This window comes from Lynx canadensis, chromosome B2 (genome assembly GCF_007474595.2).
Source record: "Lynx canadensis isolate LIC74 chromosome B2, mLynCan4.pri.v2, whole genome shotgun sequence".
In the NCBI taxonomy this organism is placed as follows: Eukaryota; Metazoa; Chordata; class Mammalia; order Carnivora; family Felidae; genus Lynx; species Lynx canadensis.
Genome location: NC_044307.1, coordinates 101,599,440 through 101,616,825, shown reverse-complemented (window position 1 = coordinate 101,616,825; position 17,386 = coordinate 101,599,440). Strand labels below are relative to the sequence as shown.

The following is a 17,386-nucleotide window of genomic DNA, read 5'->3' as shown; positions in this document are numbered from 1 at the left end:
GCATTCTTAACCAATGTAGTTTAGTGCTGACAGGGGCATCAGGCCATCAAACTTGAATGGCTCTACACACTCAGTCATACTCCAAAGATGTGTTCGTATTCCAGGCTCGCAACAAAACCGGATAGTAATTTGCCTGCCCACACAGTCTTTTCTGTAGACTGACTAAAATGTGAAGCTAACATGGATATCTCTCTTCCCTTAGAAATCTTAGGTTTTTTTGTTTTTTTTAATTGTTTAATGTTTATTCATTTTTGAGAGACAGAGCATGAGTGGGATAAGGGCAGAGAGAAAGAGAAACACAGAATCCAAAGCAGGCTCCATGTTCTGAGCTGTCAACACAGAGACTGATGTGGGGCTCAAACCCACGGACCAAGAGATAATGACCTGAGCTGAAGTCGGATGCTTAACCAACCAAGCCCCCCAGGTGCCCTAGAAATCTTAGTTTTTAATCCTCGCTAAATCAGGATCCTGAGTTATTGTCAAGGTGTAGGTTTAGATGGTCTCCATCAGTCTCCAGAGTTAAAATCCATAAATCTGAGGGTCAGGTTGTGATTTGGGGTCCCGCTACCCTCCTTTTTACAAATCTGCTTCCATTTAAAAGTACAGTAACTTGATGATCATTTGGAAAGGCTAAGATTAAAGCAGGATATACATCCTTACATTTCAAGCAAGATTATTTTTAAGTTGCGGAAAAGGGTGAATTCAGACTGAGCTTTTGACCACAGTGACAAAAGCTGTCATTTCGTGGCACTTTAAGAAGTCAGGCTCTATTTACCTAATTTCCCCTATTTTTATCACTAAAGGCAATTACCTGAGAATCACTACACGATCACGTCAGTGCAATTAACAAGAACAGGTTTCTGAACACATGGTGTCCAATATGACAAAGCCAGTCCCACCGGTGTGTGAAAACCAAACCCACCTCAAACTTAGCCAAACTAAGCTGACTATTCCAATCAACAGTTACAGGGAGGGGGGAATGCTGTCTGGGCTCCACCTCTCCCGGCAGGTCCCGAAGAAGACACTTACGCGCACACACTCCAGTCTCGTACCTAGGCCCGTCTGCCGAGTAGTCACAGTACAGCCCTTTGTGCGGGTCGCAGAGGTCGGCCTCGTTGCACATGTCCCCTGCTTGTCTGGCACAGACTTTACAGCATCCGCAGCCGTCCCTCAGCAGGCTCACTCCAGGAGGGCAGCTGGGCTTCTGGCGAGGGCATTGACAGGGCCAGTGACAGAACTGTTTACGCTGGTGCACCTCCGACGCTTCTCCAGGCCTCCCTTCAGGCGGAGTGTCTGACGGCCCGCCGCCCTGCGCCCTGCAGCAGAACTTCATTGGATGACACAGGTGCCATTAGAAAGCATGCCTCAAACTCATTTCAGAGATTTCTAGAAACCGAAGGCTTCCCCTGAATTGGGAGATTGCAGCGGGGAGCGTCGCAATATCCATCGGGAACTGTCACCATGCCTCTTTCCGTAAACCTTTCTTCACTCAGCTGCCCACACATCACTCGTTCTTCTTCCTCCTCCCTCCTCGCTGCTCCTTCTCATTCTCTAATTGGAGCCCCCTGCGGTGAACACCTCTGAAGGCTCCTCCCTCTCTCTATCGCCTGTCTCCCACCAGCCCTGTCTTTGGAACTCAGATGCGAACTGCCCCGGGTCTCCACTTGGATATCTGACAGGCACAGCGAGCTCAGTGTGACCAGAACAAACTCCCAATTTCCCTTCCAAGATACCCTTCCGTGCACATCCCTGCTGAACACAGGCCAATTTCACTTTTCCAGAATACCTTGGGGTCGGGTCATTCTTGACTCTTCTCTCCCATTTTCTATCCAATCCTATCAGTAAATCCTGTTGGTTATGCCTTTAAAATGTACCCAACTCTAATCAGAAATGATTAGATAGCACCCCCCCATCACCACCAAGCTACCATTATTTCTCACTTTAGATGATTGTAATGGTCTCCTAAAGGATCTCCTTGCTTCCCCCTTTGTCTTCCAGATTCTTCACTCAGCACAGTGGTTAAAATGAAATAAGCTACAGTGCCTATAGCTAACAGTTACCGCATTATACATATACTTAAAATTTGCTAAGAGAGTAGATCCTATGTTAAATGTTCTTACTGCACACACACACACACACACACACACACACACACACACAAACAATAATAGAAGGGGCAGGAGAAATCTCTGGGAGGTAATGGATATGTTTAGGGCTTTGGTAGTGGTTTTGGTTTAATGAGTATATACTTATCCTGGAGCTCATCAAATGGTATACATTAAATATGTGTATCTTTTTACAATCATACTTTAATTCATGTCACTCCTTGCTCATAAGAGGTGGCTTCCTCACGGCTTCACATTTCGGTGTAAAAGCCAAATGACCCTCGAAGGCCCTGCAACATCATGTCCACCTGGCCTCCCCATTCTTTGAATACTCCAAGCATGTTCCTCCCGCAGGTATCTTCGTGGCTCACTCTTTCAGTTGCTTAGGTCTGTGCTCAAATTTATCAGTGAGGCCCTTCTTGTCCACCCTTTGTAAAACAGACCCTGCCCCAGCCTTTTAGCCCACAGACCTTCTTACCACCTGTCTTATTCCTGTGTATTCTACTTGTTTATCTTCTGAGTCACGCATCAAGAATGTGAGCTTCTTGAAAGGGCAAGCTTTTTTGCAGTCTTATTCCCTGTAATAAAGTGTATGGAATGAAAGAACATGGTACCTCCTCTGTGCCAAGCGCCTTACCTAATATCATTTAGCCTTCATTGGAAGAGTATGGAGTTGTTAGCCACATGTGGTAGGCATAATAAGTGTTCCTTCAAAGATGCCTGTGTTCTAATCCCCAGAACCTGTTAAGATACTACCTTACACAGCAAAGGGGATTTCGCAGATGCAGGTAAAGGTCTTGAGATGAGAGTATCCTCGATTAACCAGGTGGGCCCAATGTAACCACAAGTATCCTTCAATGGGAAAGAGGCAGGAATGTCAGAGAAGATGGGATGGAAGCAGAGGCAGGCGTGATGTCACAGCTGAAAGGCGGTCATGAGCCACGAGTGCAGGAGCCTTTAAAAGCTGCAGAAAGCGGGGGGGGTGCTCGGGTGGTTCAGTTGGTGGAGCCGACATTCAGCTCAGGTCATGATCTCACGGCTCCTCACGGCTCGTGAGCTCAAGCCTTTGCGACGGGCTCTGTGCTGACAGCTCAGAGCCTGGAGCTTGCTTCAGACCCTCTGTCTTCCTCTTTCTGCCCCTCTCCCGCCCGCTTGCTCTTTCTCTCTCTCTCTCAAAAATAAATAAAAACATTAAAAAGGAAAAAGAAGCTGCAGAAAGCAGGGGCACCTGGGTGGCTCAGTTGGTTAAGTGTCTGACTTCAGCTCAGGTCATGACCTCAAAAGCTCGTGGATTTGAGCCCTGTAAGGGACTCTGTACTGATGGCTCGGGGCCTGCTTGGGATTCTGTCTCTGTCTCCTGCCCTCTCTCCCTTTCTCTCTCTCAAAATAAGTAATTAAACTTTTTTAAAAAGCTGCCAAAGGCAGGGGCGCCTGGGTGGCGCAGTCGGTTGAGCGTCCGACTTCAACCAGGTCACCATCTTGCGGTCTGTGAGTTCGAGCCCCGCGTCGGGCTCTGGGCTGATGGCTCGGAGCCTGGAGCCTGTTTCCGATTCTGTGTCTCCCTCTCTCTCTGCCCCTCCCCCGTTCATGCTCTGTCTCTCTCTGTCCCAAAAATAAAAAATAAAAAAAAACATTGAAAAAAAAAGCTGCCAAAGGCAAAGAACAGACTCTCGCCTAGACCCTCCAGAAGGAAGAGCCCTGCCGACCCTTGATCTTAGCCCTCTAATACCCATTTTCACACTACAGATGTCCAGAAGTGTAAAATAATAAATTTGTGTTGTTTTAAGCCGCTAAATCAGTGGTAACGGGTTACAGGAGCAGGAGGAAACCATACACCCCATTTTATAAATGAGGCCACTGAAGCTCAGATTGTTTAACCTGTCCTAAGTCCTACATCAAGCAGTAGAAGAGGGATTTAAACTAGACAGGCAGATTTCAGAGCCCGAGCTCTCAACCGTGACCTTCGCTCCTTCCCTCGTCCGGGTCCCACCACAAGCCAGCTTTGATACTAAACAAACCCCCTAATCTTCATCTGTCTCTCCTCTCCAGCCAAGGCCTCTCCCCCTAAGCTTACACCTCATTAATTTCCCCTGGGTATATCCACTTTGCTGTCCCACGAGGATCTCCCTTTCTCCTTCCCCACAACAGACTGCTCCTCACCTAGTTCCCTTTTTAGAGAATGGTGGGGCCAACCACTGAGCTCCCCGAGCCAGGAAGCTGAAAATGGACCTCACCTGCTCCTCTCCTTCATCCCTCACACCCGAAAGTGACTGACTTGGGAAAGTCCAAGCTCCTAAGCACAGCATTCAGGGCCCTCCTCAATCTCCCACATTCCTAGCATCCGTTAGGTTCTGGCAAGTTCAAGTGTCGGCCGTTCCCTGAATAGCTGATGCTGTTCCATCCGGCTCTAACGTTCTTCACTGGCCCTCACTCTTCATCCAGCTCTGTTTAGCTATGGCCTTTTCCAGAAAACTTCTTACGATCTCTCCCCACCCCCCACCCCCCTCTCTTTTACATGCTCTTGAATTGAAACCATTTGTGTAAGTGTCTGTCTTTTCCACACGCTTAAAGCTACCCATCCTCAGGGACTTTGTGGTTCATTGTAATTAATACTGGCACCTAGCACAGTGCCTGGCAAGTAATTTCTATAATTAACCCTCAATTTATTTGATAGCCCGAAGGCACTTGCACTGATCCAGAAATCTAAACCTCTTTCCAACCCAAAACATCCTACATTTAAGAGTATGAGTTTGAAATTCCACCCTTACAACCTCAGCCCTTTTGCTTATCACTGGTAACACGAATTCCCCAGAGCAACCCTCTCAGCTACAATTCAAGCTGAAGAGACCACGTGAGGATAGATTTTGAGGATAAACTGTGCTGGGATTCTGGAGGAGGTGGTGGCGGGGACTGGAAATACAGAAGTGGAGAAGGGAGTAGAAACAGTGTCTTCTTCTCAATTTTGCCTTGGTTCAGCCATGGTTGCCGGGGCCTTCCTGCCAGATTCACTGGCCTCCCAGCTGGGCTCATGTTCATGGAATCCCTCTGTTTTCCTCTTGCCCCCTCTCTAAGGTGTTTGACTTTTTTTTTTTTCTTTATGCTTCATTTATTTTGGGGAGAGAGAGCATGAGGGCAGTCAGTGTAGAGCCAGATGTGGAGCTCGATCCCACGAACTGGGAGATCGTGACCTGAGCCGAAATCGAAAGTTGGAAGGATGCTTAACCAACTGAACCACCCAGGTGCCCCCTGTTTGACTCTTAATCCTCTCCTCTCCCCTGGCTTTCATGATGCCAGACCCTCCCAGGTCTACCCCTACCTCTCAATCTACTTTCTCACTCTCCTCTGCAGACTCCTATTAACCCAAATCTGACTTACACTTAGACTAACTGGTGTTCTGTGACCTTGCTGTCTTTTCTCACTCTACACAGTCTCTTGGCAATCTCCTCTACCCCCTTGCCTTCCATTTCCACCCTGTGCAAGCTTGGAAACTAAATTTCCATCCAGGAGTTCTCCACCAAGCTCTACAGCCATACAGCTGACTACCTATGAGACAGTGCCACTAGAATGTCCCATGGGAAAAATTCATTCCCCAAACTCATTGTCTCTGCCCTCCCCCCTCCCCCTTCTGGATAGCTTCTCCAACGTTTGGAGTCAGGATGCCGGGAATCCTCCTTGTCGTCGTCTCCCACACTTCCCATAGCCGTTCAGTGCCTAATGCGAATTGTCCTCCTCTTCCTACAAGTAGCCACTCTACCCCCTTCTGCGTGGCTACTGAGTACTATTGCAATAACTTCCTAACTAGTCTTCCTCCCTCAATAATGACTCCTCAAATGAATCTGCCATATTTCTGCTGGAGGGATCTGTTTAGAAAACCTGTCTGATTCTACTACCCCTCCTTGTACAGGGCACCAGTGGTTCCCTACTGCTACAGCATAGAGTGCAAAATTCTGAGCATGCTATCTGAAGCCTGTGCGGGTTCATGCCTTCCTCTCCAGCCTTCGCTTTCAATGCACTCTCCTCCTCCACCTTACTGCTTACGAGCCTCACCAGGTCCCTTTCCTCCTCCATGCTTTTCCTCATGTTGCTTCCTTTCAAGGAAATGCCTACTCTCCACACTGCCCACCTGGGGACACCTGCTTCGCTTTCCCGTCTTGAAGCATTTCTATACAATCTCTGAGGCCACAAGGTAACTGTTGAAAACCAAGGATAAAGAGAAAATCTTGAAAGTGTACTCGAAAAAGCATAACTTTACTCTGTACTTTACTCTGTAAAGAGAAGCATTACATTACATACAAGAATAACAACGAGAGAGCTCTGACTTCCCATCAAAAGGACACCAAGATACTCTTCAGTAGGTGCCTTGGATAAACTGTGATCCGGACAATGGATTATTCAGTACGAAAAAGAAATGAGCTATCAACCCATGAAAAGACACCCATATTATTAAGTGAAAGAAGCCAATCTGAAAAGTCTACTTACTGTATGATTCCAACTATAGGATATTCTGGAAAAGGGCAAAACTACGGAGACCCTAAAAAGATCACTAGCTGCCAGGGATTGGGGGATGGGGTGGAGCACAGAGGATTTTTAAGGCAGCAAAAATACTCCATGATCCTGTGATGCCGGATACGTGTCCTCGTACATTTGTCCAAACTCCTGGGATGGGCACTACCAAATGTGAACCCCAAGGTAAACTATGGGCTTTAGGTAATACTGATCTATCAATGTAGGCTCATCAGTTGTAACAAAGGTACCATTCTAGTGGAGGATGTTAATAAGCGGGGAGGCCGTGCAAGTGGTAGACAGGAAATCTCTTTACCTTCCTCTCAAATTTGCTGTGACCTTAAAGCTTCTCTGGGAAAAAAAAAATAAATAAGCCTTTAAAAAAAAAAAAAAGGAAGGTGGGGGGAGGCGGAGAATAAGACCCAATGCTGAAAGGAAAAACAAAAAGAAACAACTGTCAACCTGGTGTTCTATCTCCAGTGAAACCATCTTTCAAGACTCGGTGCGACAGAGAAGAAATGGAACAGAACTCTTTTGGGACACCAATATAGGCTCTTCTGTTGCACCGGAAACAAAGGGTTTTTACACCAGCGCTGAGATTTGGTACAGCTCTGTGATCTCAGGTGACTATCATTTATTTGATCTTTAAGCCTCAATCCTCCTCTGTAAAATGGGATTCATAATAATAATAATCCACGTCTAAGGTTATTTTGAGGATTAAGATAATGACTAAAGTACCTAGCACGGTGCTCGGCACGTAGCAGACATTCAACAAGGAGTAGGTATTATTCCTCAAAAGTTCATAATGACAAAATTAAGCAAAATAATACTTTCTTGTTGCCGTGTCTTAACCTCTTTGTGTTTGTTTTTGTTTTTTATCCTGGACACCTCTCTGTCTGTCGGGATAGGTGCTGTTCAATCCACAACAACAACAATGGGCCTTTTCTCAAGAAGGGTGGAGCGGGAGACAGCTCCGTCTCACCTCCCCTGGAGAAAATGTGCCCCTCCATATAGCAGTGGAGACAAACCACACCAGTGGCATTCTTGTTAGGATTCTTCTACAGTCTGAAATCTCCATATCCTATATAACAAATTTCAATCTCCTGCTTCCTAAAACACAATTGAGCGCCCTACTGGGCTACTAACTCCCAGACACGTCCATGTTTCCCCAACCACTGGAAGGCCTCGAAAGCTCTGTCCTCTGTGCAAGCAGTAACCTCCTCCATGTAAATAAATCCACATACACAAGTCACCCTGTTTTCATCTTCTTATTAAAAAATCCCAAGGCAACGACTTGCTCCTCTCAAATTAAATTTCCCTTTGGTCTGTTGCTTGAAACTATTCCCAAGTCTTCACGGACCGCTTCCTTTTCATGAAAAGGGAGAAACGCATGACTTGAGAAGAGACAAAGTAACAGAACGTTTTAAAAATATAAACGTTTAGCCCAAGTGCTCCTTTCAAACAAGGACAGGCTTAGCTGAAGGAAGTCGTCAGAATCATTTTTTCCAGTGGCTCTCTGCACCTTTCGCATACAGCCACGGAAAGTTGAGCCCCAGCCTGGAGCCCAGATGAAGGGGCTCCTTCACCCCGGCGGCCGCCTCCGGACCACGCAGTGTGTGTCGTACCCCCCCCCCAAAAAAATATACACTATTCAAGTCTGGGAGCTGTTCAAACATATCGAAAGTGGATTCGGTGCCGTTACCTGAACGGAAGAAATGTTTTCCACTTCTTTCCCGAAGCTTCTAAACTAAACACAACTTTTATTTGGAGAGGAAAATGGCTCCCCGTTTGGCATGAAGTGTTCCCACAAGGTATTTACCCCCCCCCCCGCCCCCATCTTCTTCCTTTTTAATTTCTGACCTGGAGAAATCTGAAACTCCTGAGGGGAAGCGGTGAGGAGGGGGGAGCTTACCTGTGCCAGAGCAGCGCCCAGGAGTGTGGAAAGCAGGAGCCCCCGCATGTTCCCCAGGAACCAGCAGCAGGGAGATAGGAGGCGGCTGGGGCCCCACACAAAGCTGCCCTCTGTCTCCTCAGCGGGACACCGACCTCGTGCTCACACTCTCAGCTGGGCTTTAGCTCTCACGGAGCTGCTTTAATACCCTGTTTTCTTTCGCAGACTCTCCTCCTATTTACCTTCCCGAGGGAGGGTGGGCGTGGAGTGTCAGGAGGGTGTGAGCGCTCTCCTCCGGGACTAAGAAGGGTAGGTCGGGTGGTAACTTTTCTTTGAGTAGCTGTTCCACCAGTTCCCAGAGATCAGAGTCTCCCCTTGGGCTAAATGGTACAGCTGGACACATTCGCCTTCCTCACCCTCAGCCTCTCCATCCTAGGCTTGCCCTGCCCCAGGCCCTCTCTCTCCCAGGCCCTGGAGCACAGAGCGCTGGCCTGGTCTCTGCTCCCCCAGCCCCAACCACAGCCTGTTCTGGAGTTCTCCCTTCACAACGAAAACGGGGTGCCAAAGGCCTTCCCTGAACACCCCCCCACCCCCAACGGCTCCTGATTTTCCCTCAGACGCCCCCACGGTGCCCTACACTTAACTTCATCCCGGCGCGTTTCTCACACCAGTTGGCTCAGGACTGGAGATGGAACATGGGTGGGCACCTAGAGTATCCGGCCTGAGAGAAGGCCCTCTCTGGGGCCACGGCCCCATGACAGATGAAGTCAAGTTAACCCCCATCTTTTTGGGCTAAGATAAAACAATTACGCTGTTAGCAATCGCTGAACAAATTAAGATTGAAGAAAAAAATTTTATGACAGGTCTGTGCCCCTCCTCCTCCTAAATCTCACCTCTGTGGTGTGTGCGGCCACCAGCCCATCTCCTCCTGTGTTCAGTTGTGTGTGACCTTTGTTCATCCCACCTTCTCAGCCTTGGTCTTGGCTTATGCATCTTGATTTGCCTCTGCATTGGGGCTTTGTCCTCTCGTGGACCCCATGTCTGGCCCACCATCCTGCCCCCATCCCAAGGCCTATCCCTGTTCTCTTTGACCCTTTACACATCCTATCTTTTCTGTTACCTGACCTCTGCTAGGTGTTCTGCTCACCTTTGTTTCGTTCAAGCAGTCACAGCTATACAAAGACTGTTGGGGTGGCTGAGTGGCTCAGTTGGTTGAACATCAGACTTCAGCTCAGGTCATGATCTCATGGTTCGTGGGTTCGAGCCCCTTGTCAGGCTCTGTGCTGACAGCTCAGAACCTGGAGCCCGCTTCAGATTCTGTGTCTCCCTTTCTACTCCTCCCCCTCTCCCCCTCTCCCCCTCTCCCCCTCTCCCCCTCTCCCCCTCTCCCCCTCTCCCCCTCTCCCCCTCTCCCAAATCAAAAACATTAAGAAAAACAAAGACACAGTAAGTAAAGCCTAGTGCCAAGGGGCTGGGTAAAATCTGGGACCTCTGCCAACAACAGGGAATCTGGGGGCTTCAGAGAGCCAGGAACTCCATAAGGTGCAAACAAACTCCACACAGATTACTAAGTAGTCAATTAAACCATAATTATAATCGCACCAAACAGCAAGGAATACCCAGTGTGGTTGTGATGTCAATTCCTTAGCTTTCCTCCCTAAGAAACAGGATTAAACCTGAGAAAGACCTAGTGAAGGAAAATGTGTCTGTTTTGGTCCAGTCCAATCTATTTCTTCTATCTTTCTGGCTTAAGACTGTTTGATCTTTGAGTTCCCAGCCTCAGTGATTCATGTCCCACACTGGCCATCGGAATGGATTTTTTCTCATCTCCTAGTTGGTCCATCCAAAGCAAAGGAGCCCCGGCTGAGGACCAGCGTACTGGTCAACTCCATCCCTCTTGCCCCAGCACCCACGGTTCCGAATGTGACACTGCCCCTATCTGTGCATGCTCCTCCCATTCGCTCTCTGTGAAATTCTGAAAGCAGCTGCCATCTTTCTGGAAATGTCTTCCCTCCCTCTGTAATCTCTCTGCACAGGGCAAGGGAAGGCATCCTACTCACTATCCTTGCGTCTTGGGAGGAAAGGAACATCTTGGCTGATAACTAACTTTGAGCCCCCTCCCCCACTGAAGTGTAGAGAATTGATTGGTTCTCGGTTACTCACTGTCACACATTTACATGTCCCCAGCCGTGGGCATGCATCTAGTTAACTGTTTCAAGCCTACTACAGGTGGACTAAGGGAATATGACATTTTTAGAGGTTGGGGCTGTCCTCTTCGACTTCCGACAATAAGAGCTACCGTGGGGTGCATCCTGTACTGAGAACTTTCCTTTATTATCTCATCTAACAAAATGCTCATCCGTCCAGGAGCCCGATGCACAAGCTTGGGATGTGCATTCAAACGGACGTGGCGCTGAGCAGAGCTAATATTTGCATCACGTTTTATGATTTACAAGGAAGTTTCACATTATTATCTTTATTAATTTCACAGCTCAGTGAGGTAGGCAAAAGCAGTATTAACCTTCCTCATTTGACATAGTAAAAACTTGAAGTTAAGTGATTGTGCTTGGTCAATAAAACACACTTAATCCCTGCCCTCCAGAGCTATATATAATCTACTGGGAGAGAAGTCGCCAAACACACACACAAAGTATCCATAACTAAAAACTGAGTAAAGGCTAATAACAAAGAACAAGAGAGTCCAAGAAAGAATGACAGGGAGGAGCTAATTGAGACCAGGGAGCAGAGAGGACATCTCTGAGGAAATGGCACTTAGAGAGCTGAGAGCTGAAGCCGGCTGGAGAGCTGGGGAAGACTCCGGCTCCAGTGCTCTTTCCACGGGCAAAATGTTCATCTCTGATGGTGACGACCTGCATCTGCTAAGAGCACAGCCCACTTGCCCTTCCCACCAGATTCCCCAAATCCTGCTATCAGGAGCATCATCACAGCTAGAACATTCCCTTCCCGTGGGACGATCAGCCGCCCAGACAGGCAAAGGTCCAAACCCACACCTTCTTCCTTTCTCCCCTCTCGTGGCAGTTGTGGGAAGGAGACCCTGTTAGTTACAGGAACACGCTGAAAGTGCGCTGCGAGGGAGGGTCCGGGTTCGCACGGGTGAAACGAGATGGAATGTAACCGCTAACAGGGAGGGCTCAGGAGTCCCTTCATTGTGCTGGGGGCTGTGTCCGCACTGACTCGCCTGATGCTCAAGGCAACACCGCAGGATGGGTACATCTTTTGTTTGGCTTCTGAGGAGGCCATGAGCAAGGCCACATGGCCGCTCAGGCCATAGCAGTGACAGCCTCAAAGCCCAGAGGGACTCGGTGTTCAACGGTGCTTTCTGGAAGCAGATCCAGGCTCTGCAATCAGCCAGGGTCCTGCAGACGTCTGTGCGCCTGCAAAGCCTCCAGTGCGCGCGCAGACCCGGAGCATCCGGGTGTGTGGGCGGGGAGCTCGGAAAGCGAAGACCAGGGGCCTGGCCTCTTTCCTGGGCACCAGCGAGGCCTCCTGGCTTGTTTCTCAGCCTCTGATGGTGTCTGCGCTGGTATTGGAGGCCGCAAAGAACGCACCAATGATAGCTCGGAATAAATTTCTTTCCAGATGGAGAGGAGACGGGACGGAGCGGGGGCAGGGCGGGGCGGGGGGGTGGTTCAGAGCCTGCTTTAATTTTAATTCTAATTTTAATTAAAGTTTAATCAATTAATTTAATTTAATAAGTGTTTAATTTTAATTTGAAGAAAATGAAGAAAATGGACGTTTCCTACACTCCGCTACATGACTTGTAGAGTCCCGTCATGCTTGCAACAAACCCTCTAAGTCTCGCAAGATTGCTATGCTCCCTGACTGGGTTCTCTTCCCTGAAAATTCACAGGCCTCAGAGCCAAAATGGAAGCTGGGGACCTCTGCACCACCGCCTCTGGTTCACTGCCCTCTCCCAGCAGGGCCTGCAACCCGATCGCTAATAATTCAGTAATTTCTCCAGCCAGATTGCTACCGCAGGCATAACAGTGCGGAAGGACATGCACACGGCAGGTGTTCAACGAACATTTGTTGGTCATTTAAAAGGACTCCTTGGGGCGCCTGGGTGGCGCAGTCGGTTAAGCGTCCGACTTCAGCCAGGTCACGATCTCGCGGTCCGTGAGTTCGAGCCCCGCGTCAGGCTCCGGGCTGATGGCTCGGAGCCTGGAGCCTGTTTCCGATTCTGTGTCTCCCTCTCACTCTGCCCCTCCCCCGTTCATGCTCTGTCTCTCTCTGTCCCAAAAATAAATAAAAAACGTTGAAAAAAAAAATTAAAAGGACTCCTTTTAAGGGGCGCCTGGGTGGCTCAGTAGGTTGAGTGTCCGACTTCAGCTCAGGTCATGATCTCGAGGTCTGTGAGTTCGAGCCCGGCGTTGGGCTCTGTGCTGACAGCTCAGAGCCTGGAGCCTGCTTTGGATTCTGTGTTTCCCTCTCTCCCTGCCCCTCCCCCGTTCATGCTCTGTCTCTGTGTCAAAAATAAATAAACATTAAAAGGACTCCTTTTAAAATCACACTCTTACTACCATAGCGAAGCACGACTATCATGTTGTATACATGTATTCACTGCATCTTTTTATGCTCATTTTCTAACTAATTATTGCACTTCTTACCTTTTTCCTACATGTCTTCATCTTTTTTTTAATGCTCACTAGTTTTTGAGAGGGCACAAGTTGGGGAGGGGCAGAGAGAGAGGGAGACAGAGGATCCGAAGCAGGCTCTGTGCTGACAGCAGCCAGCCCCACGTGCGGCTTGAACTCACAAACCGCGAGATCTTGCCCTGAGCTGAAACCAAGAGTCAAATGCTTAACCGACTGAGCCACCCAGGTGCCCCTCTTCTTCTTCTTCTTCTTTTTTTTTTTTTTTTTAAAGTGTGTTCGTTTGTTTTGAAAGAGAAAGCAAAAGTGAGGCAGGGGCAGGGAGAGAAGGTGAAAAAGAATCCCAAGCAGTCTCTGAGCTGACAGCACAGAGCCCAATGTGGGGCTCGAACCCGCAAACCGTGAGATCATGACCTGAGCCCAACTCGGAGGCTTAACTGAGACACCCATGCGCCCCCTTTGATGTCTTCATCTTAAACGTATCCCAATCTTTTTACAAAGCTCCAGCCTCAAGATTGCGCCGTGATTTTTGTGGCACAGCCTGAGAGAGCAGGTGTATTTTCACTGCTTCCTCCACTAACCTGCATGAGCCTGGTCTACCAACACCTGTGCATTCTGTTCTCTGAGTGGCTGCCCTATGCTAAGGCACTGTCATCGGCCCCCTCCCGTCCAGCTTTTAGCGAACCATATCCAAGAACAAGCAGCCCCTAAAACCACAAAACACCTGGCCCTGCCATCTGCGTGGGGGCTCACAGCAGCGTCTTTAGAAAAGAAGCAGGTGCCCTCGCCTCGTTCCCAGGGCGTCAAAAAGTGACGCTGTGGCCTAAGGAAAACAAGACCAAATACCTCAGAGGGATCTAATTCTCTTTGTCACTTGGCCGTGTTAGTCCGGTTTGCGTGGGAAAGAGGGTTGAGTTAATTGGAGGCAGGCACCGAGGACGGACGCCACATGAGAAGCAGGAGAGGAGAGAAGGCGAGGATGGGGTTCTTTCCCCTATTTCCAAATGTGGGTGGAGCTCATCTTTCAGAGAAGAGCAGCATGCACAACGTGGTATGGCATTCCTGATCTTAAAAATGATTGCAGGTGGGAATCCTAATCCAATGAAAGGGCAGGCCCCTTGGCCAGGTGACAGGCAGGCTGGACTTAGAGCCAGAAGACCCCAGTTCACATCCAAGTTCTACTTATTAGCTCACTGACCTTAGACAGCCTTCCCCCAACCCCTCTTCTGGGCTTCTTAACCCCCCTGTTTCATCCTCAATACTGTGCCAGATTTACCTCCTTAAAAACAAATTTGACCATGTGACTCTCCTGCTCAAAACCTTTCTTTCAGGGCGCTCGGCTGGCTGAGTAGGTGGAGCATGGGACTCTTGATCTTGCGGTTGTGGGTTTGGGCCCCATGCTGGGTGTAGAGACTACTTAAAAAGAAAATCAAAGGAAGGGAAGGAAGGGAAGAAAGGAAGAAGAGAAACCTTTCTTTCACTCCCCCTTGCATACAGGAGGAAATCCAGCTCCTGGGTAACACGGTAGAGGCCCTCTGTGTTGCAGCAAGCTCCCGTTGGGCCTGTCCCCTCCTCACCCCTGTGCTCTAGGGGCACAAAACTGCTGTGCTGTGAGCTTTCCCCTCCACACCCCCAGCCTCTTGCCTTTTCTTATGCTGCCCAACCTGCCTACCGTCTGCTGGTCTGGTGAACCACTTGCATAAGTGACTTTCCCCTGAGAAGCCATCCCAATCAGCACCCCAAAGTTCCTCAAACCTTTTGTGCACCACCCCTGGGCCTGTACTGCAATCATCTGTTTCCCTATAGGGATGTCAGATTTAGCTAATAAAAATAATAGGATGCCCGCTTAAAAATTTCAACCGTATATGGGACACACTTACACAAAAAATGTTGTTCGTGGTTGACCAGAAGTTCAAATTTAACTGGGTGTATGCTTACACGGATTTTTCCCTACGAGGCTGTGTTACGTGAAAGTGAAGACTGATGAGACTCCTCGGCATAGCCCTGGTACCCCAAAATGACTGGCAGATGCTTGCTAGCCATTATTCAAGTTTACACGATTGGCACTTGGAATTTCTAGCCTTAAAATTATTCACCTTGCAGGCAAACTAATAAGCCGCACGCTCGCTTTTTCTTTGCGTTTTTAAATTCGATCCCCTCTCGAAGGCTACGCGTTGCCCCACGCACCACCTAGATGGCAGTGTCTGACCTTCCAGGGCCAACCTGCAATGAGCACGGACGGACTCTAGATGGCGCAGTGGGCTAACGCAGCAGCCTCCCCGCGAGCGCTGCGGGCGCCGTGGAGGAAGAAGGCGCGGCTCTGCCGCAGAGCCCTGCATTATTGATTGTGACGCTGCCGCAGAGGTGGGAGGAGCCCGCCGCCATCTCGCCGAGGCTGCCGCATCGCCTACGTCCCTTCAGGAACGCTCTTCCCTCCCTGCAAAAAGTCCTGTGATGTGCGAGGAGCGAGCTCTCGCTAGCACGCACGTTATTGTTCCCATTCATTGCAAGATGGACCCTTTCGTTAGTCAGAACCGTTTTTATTTCGCATTGTCACTGTGAATGGCGGCACCAAAGAATAGAAGCTGTACTTTGGGAAAGCCACTGCCTCTGAAATCAACATCTATTTTAAAATATTACCGAGTGTAATTAAAAGGCAATAAAATCGTGTGTGGGGGGGTGTGGAGTGAGGGTGTTCATCACCCAATTATAAAACGTTCTTCTATAAATACATGAAAATACTGTCGATGTAAAACAATGCCATTATATTGACGGAACCACGGCTACATTTTCAGCCAGCATTTTAACCGGAAATCTGAACGTTCTAAGTGAAAATAGATGCTCTGAAACTAAACAGTGGGTGGGGCTTCCACGGGATCCATGGGTGGCGTCCCTTCCTCCTGACCAGTAGAGGGCGGTAATGCATTCGGACAAAAAGGGGGATCACACACCCAAATGGTACATATATACAGCAAACATTGTGTTCTAACAGGAATCTTTAAAATGTGCTTTCACTCACCAGTCCTTTTGTTTGGCCAGTGCCTGCATGGTCTTTGAATATGGATTTGCCGGTTAGAATGCTGTCTTGTCCCCTTGCTTGGCGAACCGCTCACATAAGATATCCTCTATGTTGTAGCATTTGGGTTACCTTAGCAAAATGAGATTTTAAAGACCGTCCATAGCATCTTGATTCAAGAATCCTTCTAGATTCTTGAGAAGTATCAAATATAATTTAGCAACGCTTTTTAAAACAACTTTCCTTCATTGAGTTTTTCCAGAGCAGTGAGATTTTCATTGGTAACACATTCCACTTTCTTGGGTATTCTTGCATTGCTGGCTTTAATAATAGGCGGTCAAAATGTATAACTGTTGGAATACAATCAAATGGAACGGACAGGTTAGGAGAGACGCAAACACACACAGTGGACTAACAAACAGCCCTCTCCTGCCACAGTAGGCAACTAGCCTCCGTGGACTATGGGCATTAGCGTCTTAGCTCAGGCTGCTACAACAGAATACCAAGGCTGGGTGGCTAATAAGCAACAGAAATTTATTTCTCACAGTTGTGGAGGCTGGGAGCCCCCGGATCAGCATGGTAGCATGGTTGTGTTCCGGTGAGGACACCTTCCTGGTTCATAAGAGTATAGCCTTCTCACTGAGCACCCCTATGGTGAGGGGAGAGCTCTCTGGGGTCTCTTGTATAAAGGAAGCAATCCTATTCATGAATAGGACCTAAATACTTCCCAAAGACCCACCTTCTATACCTCACATTGGGGGTTAGGATTTCAACATATGAATTTTGAGGGGGATGTAAATATCAGTTCCATTACAGTCGGTTTCTTGCACAAAGGAAATGGAGAGTTAGTTCATCTCGCCAATCCGTTACTTGGAGGTCAGTGATGAGAGCTTCCACTTGAACTCAGAAAAACCATAATCACTTTTCAAGAGACCGATAAAAAAAATATACACTCACCTATCACTTAGCCAAATCCACATGTAATGTAATTGAATCCATCGCCAAATCACACGAGATCTGTCTTAAGACCTGGCAGAACAAAGCCGAGCTCACTCTTAGCCCCAGCAAGGGTTGTCAGCTGATGAGGCTCCCCACAAAACACTTCCAAGCGTGAGTCGCATGTCAGCATTTCAGACTGTGGGAAGCAACTCTTCAGTTCTGGCCACGGGCTGCTAGAACACCATCCATGTCCCGTGCCAGCCACACAGACGCTGCCCTTCCCGGCCTCAGAAACTATGTCCAAACTCAGCCAGTACAT

The 17,386-nt window shown here is 48.5% G+C and overlaps 1 protein-coding gene across 1 annotated transcript in view; it reads right to left on the bottom strand.

Moving 5' to 3' along the window:
- Positions 1–17,386, bottom strand: part of CCN6 (cellular communication network factor 6) — a 27,720-nt gene extending 10,334 nt beyond the window's left edge. The window contains exons 1-3 of the mRNA XM_030317100.1: positions 17,182–17,386; positions 16,132–16,220; positions 1,030–1,327 (exon numbers count right to left, since the gene is read on the bottom strand). Of these exons, the coding sequence (XP_030172960.1) occupies positions 1,030–1,327; positions 16,132–16,220; positions 17,182–17,386 (592 nt within the window). The remainder of the gene's footprint in view (positions 1–1,029; positions 1,328–16,131; positions 16,221–17,181) is intronic.